The sequence below is a fragment of the Linepithema humile genome, chromosome 5 (genome assembly GCF_040581485.1).
Source record: "Linepithema humile isolate Giens D197 chromosome 5, Lhum_UNIL_v1.0, whole genome shotgun sequence".
Taxonomy (NCBI): Eukaryota; Metazoa; Arthropoda; class Insecta; order Hymenoptera; family Formicidae; genus Linepithema; species Linepithema humile.
In genome coordinates, this window is record NC_090132.1 from 25,670,829 (window position 1) to 25,691,349 (window position 20,521).

The 20,521-nt window shown below is 32.4% G+C and overlaps 1 protein-coding gene across 1 annotated transcript; it reads left to right on the top strand.

Moving 5' to 3' along the window:
• The first annotated feature begins 4,554 nt into the window (after positions 1 to 4,554).
• LOC105675090 (uncharacterized) lies at positions 4,555 to 16,085 on the top strand. The gene is made up of 8 exons (XM_012371894.2): positions 4,555 to 4,737; positions 13,257 to 13,383; positions 13,798 to 13,891; positions 13,996 to 14,111; positions 14,337 to 14,570; positions 14,723 to 14,928; positions 15,170 to 15,238; positions 15,696 to 16,085. The coding sequence occupies exons 1-8, from the start codon at positions 4,713 to 4,715 to the stop codon at positions 15,857 to 15,859; spliced, it is 1,035 nt and encodes a 344-aa protein (XP_012227317.1). The 5' UTR covers positions 4,555 to 4,712; the 3' UTR covers positions 15,860 to 16,085.
• Positions 16,086 to 20,521: the final 4,436 nt, after the last annotated feature.

Below are 20,521 nucleotides of genomic sequence, written 5' to 3' on the forward strand. Positions count from 1 at the left end.
ATGAGGTACTAATACTGACACGTTTTTCAAAAAGTGGTTTTTATCTACATTATTGCATCAATTGTTCATTCTCATAAAAAGCTAAGAAAATCTAATTAAGAAAATCTCTTTTACATATATATTTTTTTTTAAATTAAGAATTTATTTTTATCTTTAGTGGAATAGGTCTACGGGGGAAACCATTTTAAAAAAAACGCGACAGCATTAGTATCTCATGGGTGACGTGGAAATCTATTGAAATATTTCCACTTAATAAATTTAAAAATAAAAAATTTATTTTTAATAAATTTTAATACATTTTTTAAAATTTTAATAAATAGGGAAAAGAACCCACTCATAGGTCGGTATTCATAGTCCGTTCTTATATTTAAGATTGTTTTAAGCACGGACTTATATTCGCTCTCTTCGTCAGACACAATCTATGTGTGACGAAGAGAGCGAATATAAGTCCGTGCTTAAGACGATTTTAAATATAAGAACGGACTATGAATACCGCCCATAATCAGATAGTGTCGCTCCTAACGCTCGGCGGCGCTGGCCCTAGCGGCTGCGGCGCGCGCGGTAAGGAGAGGAAAGGAGGCGTATACCACGGAAATCGGCTGAAATGTTCAGACTAATTCCGAGCACTGCTCTAGACAAAAGGGAAAGTACGGAAAAATTGAAAAAAAAAAACCATAAAAATGCAATTTCCCGAATAAAAAACACATGTACTTATGGATGTACTTAAGTGAACACAAGTGTGTCCAAGCTTTTTTCTTGTGAGCATATGTTTTTCTTTGAGCCGTGATTTGTGTTCAATACACATAATGCAATATGTGAATGATGCGTACATTGCTGTATGATACGTACAAAAGCTATATATCTTTAATCCCGAATCCATGACGCTCGTGATTTTTCCTCATTATCGAAGGATTCAAATCTACTTTTGTTAGTAGCAGTGCTGCCAGTCGGGCCGGGTTGCCCCTCCAGTCCCTTCCAAAAACCAGGCTATGCCCAGTAACGTATTGTAAGCGTGCGGATCCCAGTAAATATAAATCTAAATTTTGATTTTTTTGATAACACAGATTGAAGACTAAATTTATGAAGAATAAGATAGGATAAAAATAATTATTTAAAAAAAGGAATAGGATGAGAATAATTGTAAAAAAACATTCTTGTATAATTATAAAGAAATACTTTATTTGGCAGAAATTATTAAGAATAACAACATTTGTTGCAAGGGTAAGGAAAACTGCCAAAAACCTTACCAGTATCTGTCTGTTCACTGGGATTGTGCCAAAACTGCACCCACAACACGTTACTGTGGTTACCATGGTTACCGTGCGCGCGGCCTAGCCGTTGGAGGGGCAACCCGGCCCGACTGGCAGCACTGGTTAGTAGAAAAAAATAAATCGTTCAATAGTATTTGTCTATTATATTTACGATACTATTTAATATCATTGAGTGTATCTCTCCTAAACTGATGATGTGCAAAAACCGCTCAGGCAACCTCCCTGTGATGCACATCGGGTAACGCTAATGCCGACGGTGAAGAAACATTTGATTAGAAAATCAAATACTTTTATTAGAACACACACACGCGCGCGCGCACGCACAAAAAAAGCTGTAGACGCATGTGTTCATTCAAGTATATCCATAAGTACATGTGTTTTTTATACAGGAAATTGCATTTTTTATAGTCTTTTTTTCAATTTTTCCGTACTTTCCCTTTTGTCTAGAGGAAAACGGACTTTATCACATGATTCTACGGTATAAAATCTATAAGAAACTATTTGTAGTTTTGGTTCCGCACCATGGGCCAAAATCGACCTATTTTTAACATCCTCCTTTAAGAAGATGTTCATAACACTTTCCTTTCTTGGCTGAACTACAATCAAATAAAAATTCCAACATTTCGCGTAAGAAAGAATCTCGGAAAAAAGATAAAAAATCGAATTTTTTTGCAAAAATCAATTTTTTAACTTGGTTGTAGTTCAGCCAAGAATTACAAGTGTAGATTAAGAAGATTAAGAATCTTTTTGAATTTTTTGTTTGAGATAATTTTTGTGCCATAAATCGTGGCAACAGTGAGCCGATGTTTTTTTGACACGTCCATATGGACACGCCCATAACTTTTACAAGACTTTTTTTTAATATTTATAAAAATTTATGAAGGTCATGCAAATATAGAAGAATAAATGTACCAAGTTGCAAATTTATAGCATTTATACTTTTTCCAAAAAAAAATTCCTAAAAAAGGCATCTAAAACAATACCGAAAGCGAAAACACCCCCTTAATTGATAAGTTCATACGTAATCTTTGCCTACTTAAATTTTTGCACAAATTACTATTACTTTATTGGTATGTTGTCCATCATGTAGCTTTTGACATTCATAGACCTGTACTGACTCAAGATTACTTCTCAGACCACGAGTTCCTATTGCAAAATTGTTGTATTTCAACCTCTCCATAAGCTCCCTCAGTTTGTGCACAACCTTTTGAATCACCCTGTATACGTAGGTTGCTTTAAAAGTTTTGCGGTTCGGCTATTTCAAGCGATTGTTTGGTGATAAAGCTTCATCCTTGATAACCGTTGAACGGTAGTACAATAAATTCCGGCATGGACGTGTTTCGCTCAAGAACGAGCATCATAAAGGACGGCTTGCCACTGCAGTCACTCCAGAAAAAACATCGACGCCGTGAGCATCATGATAGAGATAAATAACCGCTGCACATACAGGACCATTCAGGCATCCTTGGGTATAGGTATGACTCAAATCAGAACCATCCTGCATGATCATCTTGCCGTCAGGAAGCTTTGCGCTCGGTGGATACCACACAATTTGACGCAAGCTCAAAAGAAAGCGCGTGTGGATTGGTGCAAGAAAATGCTTAAAAAATTCGACCGAGGTCAGGCAAAATCAGTGTACGACATCGTAACAGGTGACGAAAGTTGGATTTATTGTTACGAGTCAGAAAGCAAGCGACAATCGGCTCAATGGGTCTTCAAAGATGAGGAGAAACCCACGAAAGTGAAACGCGGACGAAACTCTGGCAAGAAAATAGTGGCTGCTTTCTTCGAACGTACAGATCATGTTGTTACTGTTCCACTAGAGGATCGTCGTACAGTCAATGCTGAATGGTACACCATTTGTCTGCCAATTGTGTTCAAAAAAGTGCGCGAGAAACGACCAAGAGGACGAATTATTTTGCATCAAGACAATGCACCATCACACAACGCATCTCAAACATCAGAGTTTTTGCCCGTTTCAGGGTGAAATTGATAACTCATCCGCCTTATAGTCTCGACTTGGCCCCTTGCGACTTCTTTTTATTCCCATATATCAAAAGTAAAATGCGTAGATTTACATTTAACAGCCCGGAAGCGGCGGTGGAAGCCTACGAAAACCTTGTTTTTGAGATGACTGCAGAACAATGGGCCCAATGTTTTCAGGACTGGTTCCACCGAATGCAGAAGTGTATAAATCATGAAGGCGAATATTTCGAAAAACAATAGAAAAGATTTAGTTAAAATAATTGATGTTTTCTTTGTCATCCGCAAAACTTTTAAAGCAATCTACGTATATACATATATATAATTCTGAATGTCTCAAAATAACAACGCTCGTGAGCGGATAGAGCATAGTAAACCGAACTGAAAACTTTTTACTCTTTTGCAATATTGCAATAATTACGGAAAAATTAATTAAAAAGAATTACCAAAAGAGCGTGCGTTTCGCGCGACTATACACTGAAAAAACTAATTGGTAATAATTATCAAATACATTTAGTTGTGAATTTTAATAAAATATTTGATAATTAGTACCATATTTGATAATACTTATGAAATATTTTATTTTTTGCTATCAAAATTTGATTACAGTTATCAAAGTTTTGTTGGAGAAACTAAATTTGTAATTAAGTGAATTAAATTTAGATTCTCTAAAATAAATATTTTATTCACTCAATTAATTCTTTTTGTTACCAAGCATTTACTTAACACTATTTACCCAAATCATTTAGTAATTGTTATTAAATCCTAGTATCTACTACTAAATCCTTTTTTCAGTGTAGGAAGTGCGTACGTGCTAGGCAACAACGGCGAATATTGCATAAAAAGTTTGATGAGCAAAAACAAAAGTAACACGCGAGGGCAATCAAGCTTTACTTTTCATGCCGTGTGACACACACTGCAAGCACGCTTAACACACACCTAGAGCATACATTTCATAGTCGAGCCACGTTTAATAATTATAATAAATATAACTAATATTATAACTATAATTAACTAATATTTTTAAAAATTAACTTTGTTAATATTAATAACAAAAAAACATGAAAACAACAATTAGGACTTATGTACCTTGTATTGCGTTAAAAAAATAACATCTAATTATTTCTTCTTATTATTTCTCCATTGTTTAATCATTTTTATCTCTTCATTAATTAATCGAATAATATCTTTTTATATGAACTAATGAATTTCTAGAGTCGATAAAACAACCTGCTAGGAAAGGAAGAGTGGTGGGGAAGAGAATTTCCAGTCCACTTGACTATATCTTGGTAAGACTCGACATACTATTTCAGTATTGCTTTAGAGCGCGGAGGAGAAAGGTTACTTTCAGAATTAAGAGACATCAATTTCTTCAATTCGTCCAAGTTACAATGCATTATTACTAATATTGTGAATCTTTTTAGAGTCATTTTCGATAGAAATACATAGTTCAGAAAGATGAAAACGAAACATATCGATAAAGGTGAGTCACCAAAAGCCTAGTTTATATTATACATGTATATCTTATTCGTATTAAATTCATATTTATACCATATTTGTATTATATATCGTTTATAACGACAGAATAAGCTATATAGTACAAATTTCGTACAAGGATAGTTCTTGATACGCGTATCAAACGATCGGTGTAAATTAAACTAAAGTTTTATATCGAACTTTTATATCAAAAAAAGCACATATTGTGAAAATTTGTGATTAATACATTAAAACGCTGATGTAAATCTTAGAAAAAGTAAATTTTATATAAAAAAAGATAAAAAGATACTTTATAAACTTTCATAATTTTAAATAATTTGAACTAGATGAATTGTGTACAAAGAGTGAATAGATGTATGTATATTATATCAGTTGGCACACGAAGAAAAATAATTTGATAAAATTAGTGAGTAAAGGTTCGTGTACAAAATAATTCAAAGTAAAACAATGGGAATTTAGAGCCAAAGCAAGAGGTTGGTAGCTTATTATTCTTTATCTCGTTACTAATCTAAGGTGATTACAAAGCTGATTGCAGTAAACGTTTCGGTTACGTTATGACCATTTTCAATACAAAATACAATTGTCCATAACACGTCAAACGAACAACAACTTTCCATACTCTTTTCCATACAAAAATTACACAATCTCTAAGTAATTGACTCAAATTTAATTATCTGGACTTTATACTGAAGATGGTCATAACGTGACCGAAATTTACTGTAATCAGCTTTGTAATCACCTTGGATTGTTAACAAGATAAAAAATAATAAGCTACACTAAAAAAAGGATTTAGTAATAGATACTAAGATTTAATAACACATACTAAATGATTTGGGTGAATAGTGCTAAGTAAATGCTTGGTTAATAATTACAAAAAGAATTAATTTAGTAAATAAAATATTTATTTCAGAAAAACTAAATTTAATTCACTCAATTACAAAGGACCCCGCACTAATCGTATGAAAAAAGTGGTTTCAGTCGAATTGACTGAAACTATTATATTTTGTAGCTTATAAGGTGCTGATCAAAAGTCTTCACCAAAAAGTGTCAAAAAATGGACAGTTTTTTTTCTAGCGTCATTAGAAAGGTGCTATTTTAAGTCTAACCGAATCTTTATCTACAGTACACAGATTGCTTTTTTAACTGTATAGGCATTTATATATGATCATACGTGTGTCCATTATTGAATAGATTCATGGCTCAGTGTATGTATGTAGTGCGGGAGGGGGGAAGAGGTGTAATATGGGTGTGTATTGGTATGAGTTTATTTGTATCGATAGTTATTCTATTAGTATGTCTGACATTATTACGTTCAAAAAATGTGTGTGCGTGCGTGCGTGCGTGAGAGAAAGAGAGAGAGAGAGATAAAGATGAAAAATAGTTAACGCATGCACGCACGCACGCACGCACACATTTTTCTCCGCATTTAAAACATTTAGTGCCTTGATCTTTCAACGGACAATTAGCGCTAATATAATCGCGCGCACCGCAGTTAAAACATCGTTTTACATCGGTCACTGTTTTCCTTCTCTCACTGCCGTTGGTGTTGTCATTTTTTCTCTCGCTCTGACTCGTCCTGCCGTCTCGCTCGCTCGACGTCTGTCCACTGCCCCGTCTATCCGGCCGATTCAAACTCGTGTGATAATCTCGTAATAATATTGTCTCGAATGCTTCCAACAGAGATTCTACTTCGCCAAACCGTTGCAAACGCGCCTGGTTACATAATGCAACCTCGGGAATACCCTTTATAATATAATCTATTATATCGTCACTTTCAATCGGCACACGATTGCCCATGATCACTTTTTCGTGCACATACTCGCAAAACGTCTCGTCTTTTCTCCAACCACGCACCTCGAATGTCCTTCGAATCATCATCCTATTCTGTCGCTGACCGAACATCGCCCTTAGTTTCTCGATTAAAATATCGAAACTCGTATTGATGAGCTCGGATTTCAAATGTAACCATTCAAGAGCCTTTCCTTTCAGTCTCATCCCGACTAAAATTTTCGCTTGATCGTCCTCCAATCGATAAGTCATCTTTAAAAATTTCGCCATTCTTTCTTACGTATCGAAATTGCTAGGGCTACCATCAAAATTCGCTAATAGATCCTCAACCGTCGTTAAATTTATTCGCGAATGCGGCGGTATTATCGCGCCATTGTCGTTGCCGTTGCCCACAAGTGTCTCTCTCCGACACGCACGATTCGCTTGATTCCCTCGCAATAAAGCGATTTCGCGGCGAGCAAGTTCCAATTCGCGTTCGGCAATTTCTCTTTCGCGCCTGCAGATCTCTAATTCTCGTCGATTTATACGATCTTCGCGACAGACGTCTCCACCAGCACAATCGTCATCGCGATCATCATCATCGTCATTTTCTCGCATCCACTCGCCCGATGGATCCGCTTCGATTAAACAAGCGATAAACTCCATTTTTGCTCCTGTGGCCGACAATCCACGAGCCTTCAAAAGTTTTTTCAGTTGTAGCACACTGAAAACGTTGGACCTTGACATGGCTATATTCGTCGCGGGACACATTTCGTCGCTAATTTAACGTTAATACGTGTGTGCGGCCGCCGCGTGCTCGTCACACGCACACAATCCCGTCTTCCCGCTAGTACAAGCAGAGTCTCGTTTAAACGCTCCTGCACTTCGCGACTTCTTCACAACTTCGATAAAACGTCTCGTGCTCCACATACGCACATGACTCACACACGGCAAAACTGTCTTTCGTCTTCTTTTATTAGTGAGAACAACTGCTTTCACTCCGATCCCGGCTGAGCCCCCAAAATATGTAGGAATCTTGGTTTGGTTATTAATTAATTTATTTTATTTAAAACCAGTAGATTTATTGAAGTAAAGTAAATTAAAAGATACGGAAGATTACGGTTGTTCTCTCGTCAACGGTCGCGGACGTTCTCCCTAAAACGTGATCGTCATCGTATAAATTATTAATGTAATGCATATAATGTAATGTATAAATTATTAATATAAAAGAGTCTTACGCATCATTAAAACTATATACACATAAAAAAACATTTAAAAACCGCAACGTTATAATATAAAAATTTCATTTGGATGAAGTAATATATATACAGAGTGATTCAAAATAACCTGATGTCCTTGCAATACCATATTCTTGAGCGAATTCTTAGACGATTTTTCCTTTTACAAAATTTTGTCCGAAGCTTAGTTTTCGAGTTATAATTGAAAATAGTTTTCTACTTACGAGTCCGATACAACGGACAGACAGGGACGGTGTAATGTGTCATGAGACAATAGTAAACACTTGACAGTCTCATTATACGTTGCGCGTCCCTGCCTGCCCGTTGTACCGAACTCGTAAGTTGCTATTTATTTTTAATTATAACTTGAAAACTAAGCTTCGGACAAAATTTTGTAAAAGGAAAAATCGTCTCAGAATTCGCTCAAGAATATGGCATTGCAAGGACATCAGGTTATTTTGAATCACCCTGTATATTCACAGCAGTGAGTCCGAGATGTGGAATAGTAAAAAATTTATTCCAGTAGTTAAACCAATAAATTAGTGTGAAATATAGTAAAACTCTTATATTCAATTATAAAAGAAATGTCAAACTTGGGCCTTAATAATAAAAAATTATTAAAAATGTAAATTAGCTATGTTGACCCAGAGTCAGGTGTTAGATGCTCAAAAAATAATAATTAACCAAATTATTAATTCATACGTTTCGGCACATTTATTTCGGCCATCTTCAGTGATAACATAATAGAAAGTAAACAATCGTTATAGAGGAAACATGAAAGAATAAAAACAAATATGCTCCGCAAGACCAACGCCATCGGTTAAAGAACTTGAACGCTCATTATAATATAGAATAAAATAGTAATTAATTAATACTGCGACGCAAAGTCATCGTATAAATTTCGCACATATTTATTTGTCAACAGCTTATGAGAGGTGATCTTACCTGAATCTTACTATCCGTTTACCGTAACATTTTATTATTTATAACCTGGATATTTCAAATAAGATCTCTTTTCCCTTTTTAATTTTGAAACCTGTTGACATAAATAAATATGTGCGAAACCTGCATTTTTTATACGACGACTTTGCGTCGCAGTATTAATTAATTACTATTTTATTCTATATTATAATGAGCGTTCAAGTTCTTTAGCCGATGGCGTTGGCCTTGTGGAGCATATTTGTTTTTATTCTTTCATGTTTCTTCTATAACGATTGTTTACTTTCTATTATGTTATCACTGAAGATGGCTGAAATAAATGTGCCGAAAAGTATGAATTAATAATTTGGTTAATTATTATTTTTTGAGCATCTAACACCTGGCTCTGGATCAACATAGCTAATTTACATTTTTAATAATTTCTTATATTCATATTTCAATTATGTGTTACTGAGTCAATGTTTAAACTCTTATTGACAATAAGTAAGAGATTGACTGAGTAAGAGCTTTAATATTATAATTTTGTTTTAAAATCTATTTTGCTGATAGAATAGATGAATTTTGCTGAGTACATTTGTTAAAAACATTTTGTAAAAACATATTAATTTGCTACAAAATAATTTATTTCTAACAAATATATTTTGCTAATGCAGCAAAATTGTCGCTGCTAGTATAAATTTATTAAAGATATTAAAGTAAAAATCAATTTCTTATGATAGCGATATAATTTGCAGAATTAGCAAAATTATTTGCAGCAAATAAAATTAGTATCTTTCTGTTATCTATCTAATTTTTTTGTTATCTATCTAATAACTAAAATGTTTTGCTAAAATAGCGTAAAATTTGCTATGCCAACACATTTTTCTTCATGCACTGAATCTGATGAGTTATATGGATGAGTATAATGGAACAATGATATTGACCGTGACAATGATAAATTATGCATATAATGGAAAAATAACCTTGGAGTTTAGACGCATTTAGATGAATCAGTGTGGATCAATATTTCTTTTTTTTCGTGAATTGAAATATAACATTTTATACATATATTGAAATTCTTTATTTTTAAATTGCATATACAGGGTATCCAGTAACTCACGGATCAACGCTTGTAAGCGGATAGAGTACATTAAACAGAACAGAAAAGTTCTTTACTATTTTGCAATTCTCGCAATAATTATTTAAGTATTAATTAAAAAAGATTGCCGAATAAGCGCGCAGCTAGATTGTAGGATGTAACTGTAGGCGTGACAGTGGCGAGTCGTAACAAAATGTTTGTCCGTGCAACGAGAGTCGCAGACGCGCGAATAAGTAACAAGCGGGCAGAAGCCTGTAGTTACATCCTACAGTTACATAGGTCATAGATCAGTTACATAGTTATATAAGGTTACGTAAGTCCTACGGTCTAGCAGTGCGCTCATTCGAGAATCTTTTTTAATTAATACTTAAGTAATTATTGCGAGAATTGCAAAATGGTAAAGAACTTTTCTGTTCTGTTTAATGTGTTTTATCCGCTCACGAGCGTTGGTCCGTGAGTTACTGGACACTCTGTATATTATTTCTCTGCAATTCAAAATAAGCTTTCTCACTCATTAAAAGTTTGCATATGTTGCGTTAATAAAAACATAAAGAAATAAAATAGTATTATACACAGTACGTAGTACAAAAAAATTATTTATAAAAGTTAAATTTCACGGATTTAGATTTATTTTATCAAAATGCGTCAATTTTTTTCTGTGACAACAATATGTGTGTGGGTGTGTAAAATTATAATTATATACACTCCTTCCTTTATTTTCAGTGCACGTTTCAATTTAGTTACGTATGATTTTACAATCATTTGTGTAACTGTATGTTTCAGTGACGCGAATAGTGCGCAAGAGCAGTGTTACGCAATCTGTGTCAAGTTCTGTGTTCTATTTTCATTGATACATATGCAATTACAAAAGTGATTGTAGAATGACATTGCTAAGTGAAAATTTAAACTGAAAGTAAAGTAAGAATGTAGTTCTCTGTAATCTTGTTTTTACAGTATTGTCAGTTTTTGAGAAAAAAATTTAGTCTCATTATTTAATGGGCACATCATGTATGATAATAGTATATTATATTTTTATATAGATACAATAATGTTTTATTTCTTTATTATGTCTGATCATAAGCTCTTATTATTAGCCAAAATTTTCTGACGCAACCACTTCTTCTAAGTTCTTCTAAAATTCGATTTATCTTAGTAAAGTAAAATACTGTGTTATTGAAAGATAATATTATAGAACACGTAGAATTATGATCAGAATAAATGTGTTAATGTAAATTTGTGAAAAGAAACGTCCAGCACAAGCGATTATCACATTGCAGCCCTCATTTGAATGTTGGTTTTATTTTGTGTTTACAAATATTAAAAATAATCAAAAAGTAAAGTTTCGTAAGATATTTCACATGTCATCAAAAAATGCATCATCAAAAATCGTGTCTCGCGTTAATTGCAAGTACGTATGTGTTATATACAGTACACACACAAGCAATATTCGAACATACCAGAAAACACTAATCAACAGTAACAGATCATCAATGTTATAATTTCCCACTTAACAATATAATGGTTAAGGTAACTGTACCAGTGGTCGACAGTGTTCCTATATCTGACACTTTATTATAAGCCTTATAAAATTAAAAAGTTAAATAATACTACCAACGTCAAAACTGGTTAAAACAGTAAAAGAATATTTTTTTCTTCACAATGGCAACACTTTTTAAAGTTAGCAATACTATACTTATGTCAAAAAATATTTTGCCTTTAATACCGGCATAAACTTATCGTTTTACTCGTGTTTCAATTCATTAACGAAGCCTAAAATTAATAGCTTATTTTGGTCATGTTTTGGATTTATCTATGTTATTTTAAGTGTTTGCTTTTATGTAATAATAATATACTCGGTATTTCTCATTTTTAGATTCGCGGATTATCATGTATATCAACTTTTGAAACAGTAAAATTGTAAAATGCTAGTATCTGACACGAGTGTCTGTTAGGTATCGGAAATGAAATATTATCATGTATCTTTGCCTTCTAAGTCTAGTATGCTACTCAGGTAGAAATTTCCCTCAATCTTCCCTGAATTCCCGGGATTCCAGAATAGATTCTAAGAAAAACTACAGAAACAAGCCTTGGACCGGGTAGATTTTAGATAAAGGATCCCCGTCCATGCCTGCCGTCCCCCATTACACATGGATCTAAGCTAGATTTCCCGGCAGATCTAAGCTATACTCTAAAAATATCCAGAGCCAGGCTTTCTCCTAGACTAGATTTCTACCTGAGCTAGTGCAAATGTAATTTGGCGGTATCAGGTTAAGCATTTGTTGAATTTTAATTATGCCCCTAAATAATACAAGCTGAACATTTAATACATGTTAAATTATTTTTAAATATTAAGTTTTAATTATTTTTAAATATTAATGATGTATTAATGTAGCCACTCAATTTGTATATTTCAATTTATACTTTTTAGTGTTGGGTTGATTCCTTAAGGTAGTTGTCTCATAAAATGAATTTCTTACAAATTGATCCAAATTTTCACTATATCTTTGTTAAAGTAATATCTAAGTGGTCCTGTAATGAAAACAAATTTACCGTTCAGAAGCTGAGATAATTACAATTGTAATTAGTACTTTTAACACGTGTTGCATACACCATACTAAGGTTAACGTCATTTTTAATTTTAATTTTATTTTTAATTTTATCTTGAAAACTACATTTAAGACTTTAATAAAAAATAATGAGCATGCAGAAGACAAATATACAAACATAAAAAAAAACAGCATTATTGATCGTTTAGTTTCAACAATATAATAAAGAGCGTAAGAAGTATGTGATTTCTTATATTTTTTTACGTATAAAAACTAGAGCAGTAGGGTGTAGCAACAGCGTGCGTGTAGTATAAACAAACCCAACCAAGAGTTTACTCTAGTAAGTGCAAAAAATTAATTTATCAACTACTTTTAAAATGTTATTAAACTTTCAATTTAGTAATAAATCGAACCTTTTTAGTAATAAATTGTTCATATAATGATATATCTCTAAACGTTATTATTTGGGTTTTTTTTTTAAATAAAAGACTTAACTTTTAGATCATATTGTCGCGAGACAACTACCTTAAAGTGTCAGCCTCTGGTATAGTTATCTTATGTACAAAACATATTGTATTGCAATACCGTTGTTAAATGAAAAGTTATAATATTGATGTTACGTTATTGTTGGTTAGTGTTCACTAACAATAAGTATTTTAACATAAAATATGAAACATCTATAATAATATAATAAATAATACAAATATTAAGCTGTGTGAACTTTGATAAGTGAATACTTATAAGATATAATATATAGAATAACGCGAGAATACTTGATTATATATCATACTACTTTTTTAAAATTTATATTTATCTCATAAACACGGAATCACACTTGCACAATGCGATGTATACGCAATTCTAGATAAAAAATAAAATTTTTATAAGTTCTTTATATTATACTGCACTTTATGTTATTAAAAATATCACATTGCAGTTCAGACGCCAACGGTAGATGAACATTTTACATTAATCATGGAAGATAATAATGTCATCGATCAGGAAAGTGGTGATGTAACATCTAATAATCTTCCAGATTGGTACGATGTCAACTTATATGCGCAGTAAGTATTTGCATGACTTATTGTTAGTAAAATATTCAGATATCCATTTAGATCATATGCACTGATTTTGCGATAAGTATTTGCATTAAGCAAAAAGGATATTATTCTTATTGTTAGATGTAAATAACAACATACTAAATAAAATTAATAAAGAATTATTGGAAATAAAAATTCAGAAAAATATAGTATAAAACTATTTAAATATTACACGTTTTTGTAATAAGTAATTAGTATTACATATTTTTATAACTGATAAAAATATCAATAACGTCCAACAATGTATGAAATTCCACAACTATTGTATAAATCTTGAAATTAATTTTTGTAAATAATTAATTTGTTATCAATATATAATACAAAAATTTAGTTTAATATTTTGTTGAATCTGTAAAGACTGTATATTTATAATTTCAGAGCGCAAAGTTTTTATAGACGAAATGTACTCTCGGTGTCAATAAATCATGTATTAGGACTTATTGCAGTATTATCACTACCAGATGTATTAAAGGTATTAATCATTTATATATCTTTGTATTGACAATGTATAGTTACATAAAAAAATTATGAAAATGACGATAAATAATAATGGATGCTTTATGATTTCTTTAACAGGTGCTGATATACACAAAACAACATAACACGGTTTGTTCTGCTTATAAAAGATATCTCGAAACTCTACTACACATACATACATTATTTATGTGTAATCCAAATGATCCAAATTCCAAGTATGTTTCTTTAAAATAATCCTTCATTTTTTAATTATATTAATATAATTAAGTACAATCTAAGATGTTTAATTTATTATATTAAAATTTTTGATTTACATTATATAATTTGCAAATTGTACAAATTTACATTCAAAATTGTACTTAGAAATTTGAAACCATTATATTCACATTAAAATATTTCATAACCATAAAAAATATATACAAATTCTTGAATTTCGCTAGATGGTACAAGTCAATGAATTTAATTCGTTGGAAACACAGAATAAGCAGCAAGAAATCAAAGAATGCTAACCTCGGAGCAATTCAACAGAAAGACATGGTATTGACTCAATTCGGTTTCGCGGCATTCCTTCTCATTGCAGATGAGTCTCTCGGTTTGCATTGTACACCGGAAGAAAGAGAAGCATTTAATCATTTCTGGCGTGTAAATGGCTACATGTTGGGAATTTCCGATCGGTAATATACATGATATGTAAAAACGAAAAACATCTTGCTAAAATATGTTTTACTACACAATTTCTAAAATAAAATTCTATAAATACTAATAGCGTAATTAATAAGTATAATATTATACAAGTTCTGTAGTATATTATTAATGTAACTTACAGATTAAATTTGTGCCGCAAAACTGCATTAGAAACCAGTGAATTGTGTCAAAAAATTGCAAAAAATGTATATGCAATTCATTTGAAGGAAGTTACATCTGATTTCTATTTTATTACATCAAATGTAATAAATGGATTATGGTTTATTGACATGACTTGTGATACAGATGCTTTTCTAACATTAATTTATCGGGTATTCAATATTAAATGTAAGTATTCGATTCTTGCTTTGATTATAAACATTGATTTTATTTCCTTAATTTAACTCCAATTATATTATTGTTTAACGAATTGCTTTTCTCTAATTTCTCTCTATTTATTAAAAAAAAAAAAAACAAATATTTAGATAAATGCAATGATTATTTATATACATTTTTAATTTATGTGAATTCAGCGAAGTATTTTAAATTCGCGGCCAGTTCAATTAAAATTAATTTTTTTCCATTACAGATTCAAAACCGCTTGGATGGTATAGCTGGTTCAATTTAAAATATCGAGATTTTATCATTTATCTGTGTCGTAAGTATTATATACATGCAAATTTATGCTTTGCTACGTCATACTAATTTTTAAATTAAATAGAATATAAGGCTCTGGTGATTTTTAAATCAAATAGAATCAATAAGAAGCATAAAGAGCCAAAATGCTAGGTCTACGTGCAAAGGTTATATTCTTCAAAAGTGTTTACAGGCTCGCTCGAGCGCTTCGCCATCATGTATTAACACAATCCTATATAATTAACGTACTACAATATGGTCGAGAAAGGATTGCTATTACGTCTTCTACATCGTTTTTTCTTGTAATCTTTGCGAATATATTTTGTTGTTACTTATTGTTACATTGAAGAAGGCCTGATGGCAGGCCGAAACGTCTGTAAACTCTTTTGAAGAATATATTATAACCTTCGCATAGACCTAGCATTTTGGCTCTTTATGCTTCTTATTGATTCTATACTAATTTTTTTCGTTTATTTTAGTCAAGCCATATATTGGATCAGCAATAAAAACATATTTTAATTATTTACTACTCTACACGTATTGGTTAGCAGAGAAATGGCCCATACTACCTTGGTTAACATTTGGAAACAACTGCCAAATTAATTTATATCCTAAACATAAAGAAAGTCAGCTTTCGATGTAAATTCATATAACATTTGTTGAAGTTACATTGATATGTTTCATTGATATGATAATTAAATATCGAAATTATCTTTCTTACTTTATACATGTTATTGTACGAGTGTCCCATAATTTGCGAATCAAAATATTATGTAAGAAAATTTTCCAAAAATAAAATTAAAAAAGTCAATTTTTCAACCTAATTGTATGCAATAGTTTTTGAAATACAAAGATTTAAAATTGATGAATCTATGCTTAAACTCTGACAGCAGACAGCTTATCTGTGAATCACATATCTAACATTACAACATGAGTTACTACATATTCATGTTGTTGCGACATTAACGACTCATAAATAAATAACTGGAGGATGCTGGAGTGGAAGCCGAACTCCGACGCGAAAGCGCCATCATTTCGATGGTACTAAAAATGAATGGCATTATCGGCGTAGCCTACGGACCTATGCCGCGTAGGTCCGTGTGTACGCATTTGTTTGTAGTGGTAACTCACTACACTGACGTGTGGTCTGTGTACGTGTAAACAAATTTTGTTATTAATTCTTTTTTTCCGAATGAAGTCGAGCAGTCCAAATTCCGTCTTTCTGTACACTTTAATCCTGCAAAAGGATTTACAATTCTATGCAACCAACAAAAAGATATTCTTGTTCGAAAAAATATAATGTCCGGCTGGTAACTCCAGCATCCCCTTAAGAACCACAGAACTTACAAAATAGCTTAAATGACTATAAAACCAAATAAGTTTTTGAAACTTTTATATTTTGATAAAGACTATTTTAATTTAGTTTCTTGAGAACCTTCTTGCTATAATATTGACCAAATTAACAACAGGGTTGAGAAGTAACTCGTTACTTGTAACGAAGTTACAGTTACAGTTATATTTTTTCGGTAACTCTAACTTAACTTCGTTCCTTTTTCTTCATCTATAACTGTAACTTAACTTAGTTACATATTTATGGTAACTAGTAACTAATTTAACAGTTAATTTAATATTTTATATACGGTTGTATTAATTGTAAGAATTAGGGCCTATCCAGACAAACTTGCATAGTCGCATAAACATATGCATAAGGAAAGGAACAAAATTGTCATAGGATTTGTCATATTAAGTGTAGATTCGATATTTAAATAAATAAACGGATAACCGTAAAGATATTAATTATGAAATTCAACAGAAATAAACAAATTCTCATTTAAAGAATGCACTGCTACTCAGTAATAAATTATCTTTGAGGATGATTATCATATAAGCATAAAGTTGAGACTTTAAGAAGAACTAAAACATTAGTTTACGATTTTTCGGAAAGTTACGACTGTTTGTGTGAAATTCGTGAATTTTTAAACTGAAAAATCTTAATCCTATAATTTTTATTCTAAGTGTATAATAATATATTTTAAATAATTTTTATTTATTAATTTTATTTTTATTTATTTATTAAATAATTTAATATTTTTAATGTATTTTTATTTTAAGTTTAAAACAATTGTGATTTATTACATATAAAATAATATAACATAAAATTAAGTACCTATGTATGTAGTATATAATAAGTTAATAAATCTTGAAATGTAAGATTCGTATATATATATTTAGAATAGTAGTGCACATTTATTGCAAAAAAGTAACTGAAAAGTAACGACTCGTTACTTTTTGAGTAACTATAACTGTAACATGTTACTTTTTAGAATCGGTAACTTGTAACTGTAACTAGTTGTTTTTTCAATAATAAGAACTGTAACTTTAACTAGATACTTTTACAAAATAACTTTCCCAACCCTAATTAACAATAAGCTTTAACTCAAATGCTTAATAAAATTAAATATTTCAAATTAATTAGAAGTTTTAATTAAATATATTGTACAGATATTTATTAATATTTTATTGATATTTTATTGATAAATATATTAATTAAATTCATAGATTCATGGATTTATGCGTAGATGTTTAACTTTAAAAAGAGTGATATGTTTTAAATTTAAATGTTTTACAACAAACATTTATAGAATGTATATAAAATGTATACAAAATTATATGTATATAAAAAATTAAATAATAAATCTTAAAAAGTACCTAATCAAATGTATGCAAAAAATATACAAAAGAATTATTTTTCTTCTCCTTCTTCGTGAAATTAATTTAAAGTAATATGATAATAATAATAATAATCTATTAAAATAGTTGTCGATAACAGATAATATTAGTTAAAAAAACAATTCAAGTGTAGTAATTTTTTATAAAATATATAATGTTAATAAAAATATTCTAAAAAATTCATAAATAAAAAAGTTTATAAGATTATATTTTATAAGATTATATCTCTCTCTTATAAACTTTTTAAATTGTGTAAATCATACACAGCTGCTAAATTTATAATAAATCGATAAAACAGCTAATTGTGTGACACAATATTTATCAATTGAGTCTAATATAGCTCACGCTCTTTCCGACTCACGCTTCTATATTATCTTCCATTGCTGCGAGCAAAAAACAGGATGAAAATACTCATTGCTAGATAACGCCACAAGTCTCTTTACGCACGTTGAATATTGAATTTAAAAGAAAAAAAAATTATTTAAATTTAATTTTAAATAATCAAATAAAATAATCAAATTTAAATTTAAATAATTAAAATAATTTAGATTTCAAAGAAGAAAAATTCCATCTATTCACTACTTTTTATGTCTGTTTAACAATTCAAATCAAATTCTTTTACTCTCTGATGCACAAAATCCACAAAAAAATTATTAATGAAATTCCGTGACGACTAATTGTCCAGATAAGATCAGTTTTCTAAAATATCAGGGATGTAAGTTCATTATAATAGATCAATTTTTCATCTTAGAATAATTTTGAAAACGTACCAAAAGTGCAAAACAATTCCTAACCATTATAATCAACATATTAATACACATTATACACGCATATGTTTAGTGCGAATTGAATCTATTATTCGTCACTTGTTATTGCTTGCATTACATGCTATAGTAAGCATGTTTTTGCACAGATTCTGTTCTACATTTACACAGCACATTATGACATACTTGCTTGGAAATAATCGCTATTACAAATCTGTTCCCATTTTTATGCCCCGGCAATCACATAATTTAACAAGTAATACAATTACTCCATATAAAGAATTGCAATAAACAACTTGGTGCGCATTGTTTAATTTAAATCATTAAATTTTTTAAATTTTTTCTATGCTTTTCATTAAAATTTAGTCTTTACGGCTTAAATCGATATCATACTTCGATTATGCGCGTAACCGGCAGTGTTCCTCCGCAATGATATTATGTAACACTATATATAACGTTTCTAAAGGTATTCATCACCGAGATGATATCCCGCACGTCGCATACGGAATTTCTCTTTCGTTTATCCGCGGCGGATTTTCGCCGTGATCTCCTCGCCACACGACTATGAAGATCATTTTTACGCGGCTCGCGTGATTCCAGGTCTGCCGCATCTTCGATTCGAGCTGGTTATAGCTTCGCTTGCGTGCGAAGTGAGCCTTCGCACACATATAAAGAAAAAGAAAGAGGGAGAGAAAGAAAGAGATTCCTCCACGCTTGTGCAGCGTACACAATACACACCCTGATATATACTGATGTACCAGCGCGCAAGCATAGCACACACACACACACACACACACACACATACACACACGCGCGCCTGTTCTCTCTCGCTCTCTATGTGGGGACGACGACGAAGGCGTATGTAACGCGCACGGGTCCAAGTATATAATACACAACTATATATCCTTCTGTCCCGCAGCTACTCTCCCTCGACCCTGTCGCCTCTTCACGGCTCCACTCTTCGTTCGTTTCCTTGGCTCCACCGGCTTTCCCCTCGTCCCACCGGTATCCCACCCAGCCCCTTTTCGCGGCCCTCCTCACCGCCGCCGCCGCCGCCGCCGCCGCCAGCACGATCTAAACGAGATGACTCGCCGTGAGGACAGGACGGCACACCGAAGAAAACGGAGAACGGGAGGAAGGGAAGGCAGAGTGCGACGGTGATGAGGGGTCGGTCGGCAGGGGACGAGGGTATCAGAGACCGTCCGAAGGAGAAGGAAGAAGACGGCCCTCCGGCCCTCGCGTAGCACAAAGAGATCCGCGCGCGCGGCCTCCTCTGAAGCCCCGATCTATACGCGGCGACCGACCGTTCTTCCTCGCTTCGCAAAATCGTTTTGCACTGGCTGTAAATTGCGAGCGCCGCGCCGCATCGCCCGCTTCCGCCGCTCTTCCGCCGAGTTGGAAATCGGGGCGACGCGCGAGACGGGGAAAGGGAAGCAGCGCTTGCATTAGGACATCCTACGGTCATACGTCGATACGTATTTCCTCGAGGGAATGACGGGGACTCGCGTTATTTCGAGCGATGGAAACGGGCGAGTACGGGCGAGCGGAGACAGGCTCGTTCGTGGGCGCACGAAAATTAATAGTTTCACGTTCCGCGTAGATGAGTCCCGTCTTTCGGTTTCAGAAAGGATTAAATTCATGAAAAATGAAACAGTAAGATATTACGGGCGACATTTCCACCTCAATGGAAAATACGCGGAAATTACAAATTCTTTGTCGCATGTATGGCGCGTATCCAGCATTTTTCGCAAAATGCGCTTCGTATAAGTGTACAATTTGTTGTGAATTGTGATATATGATGTTCGTAGCGT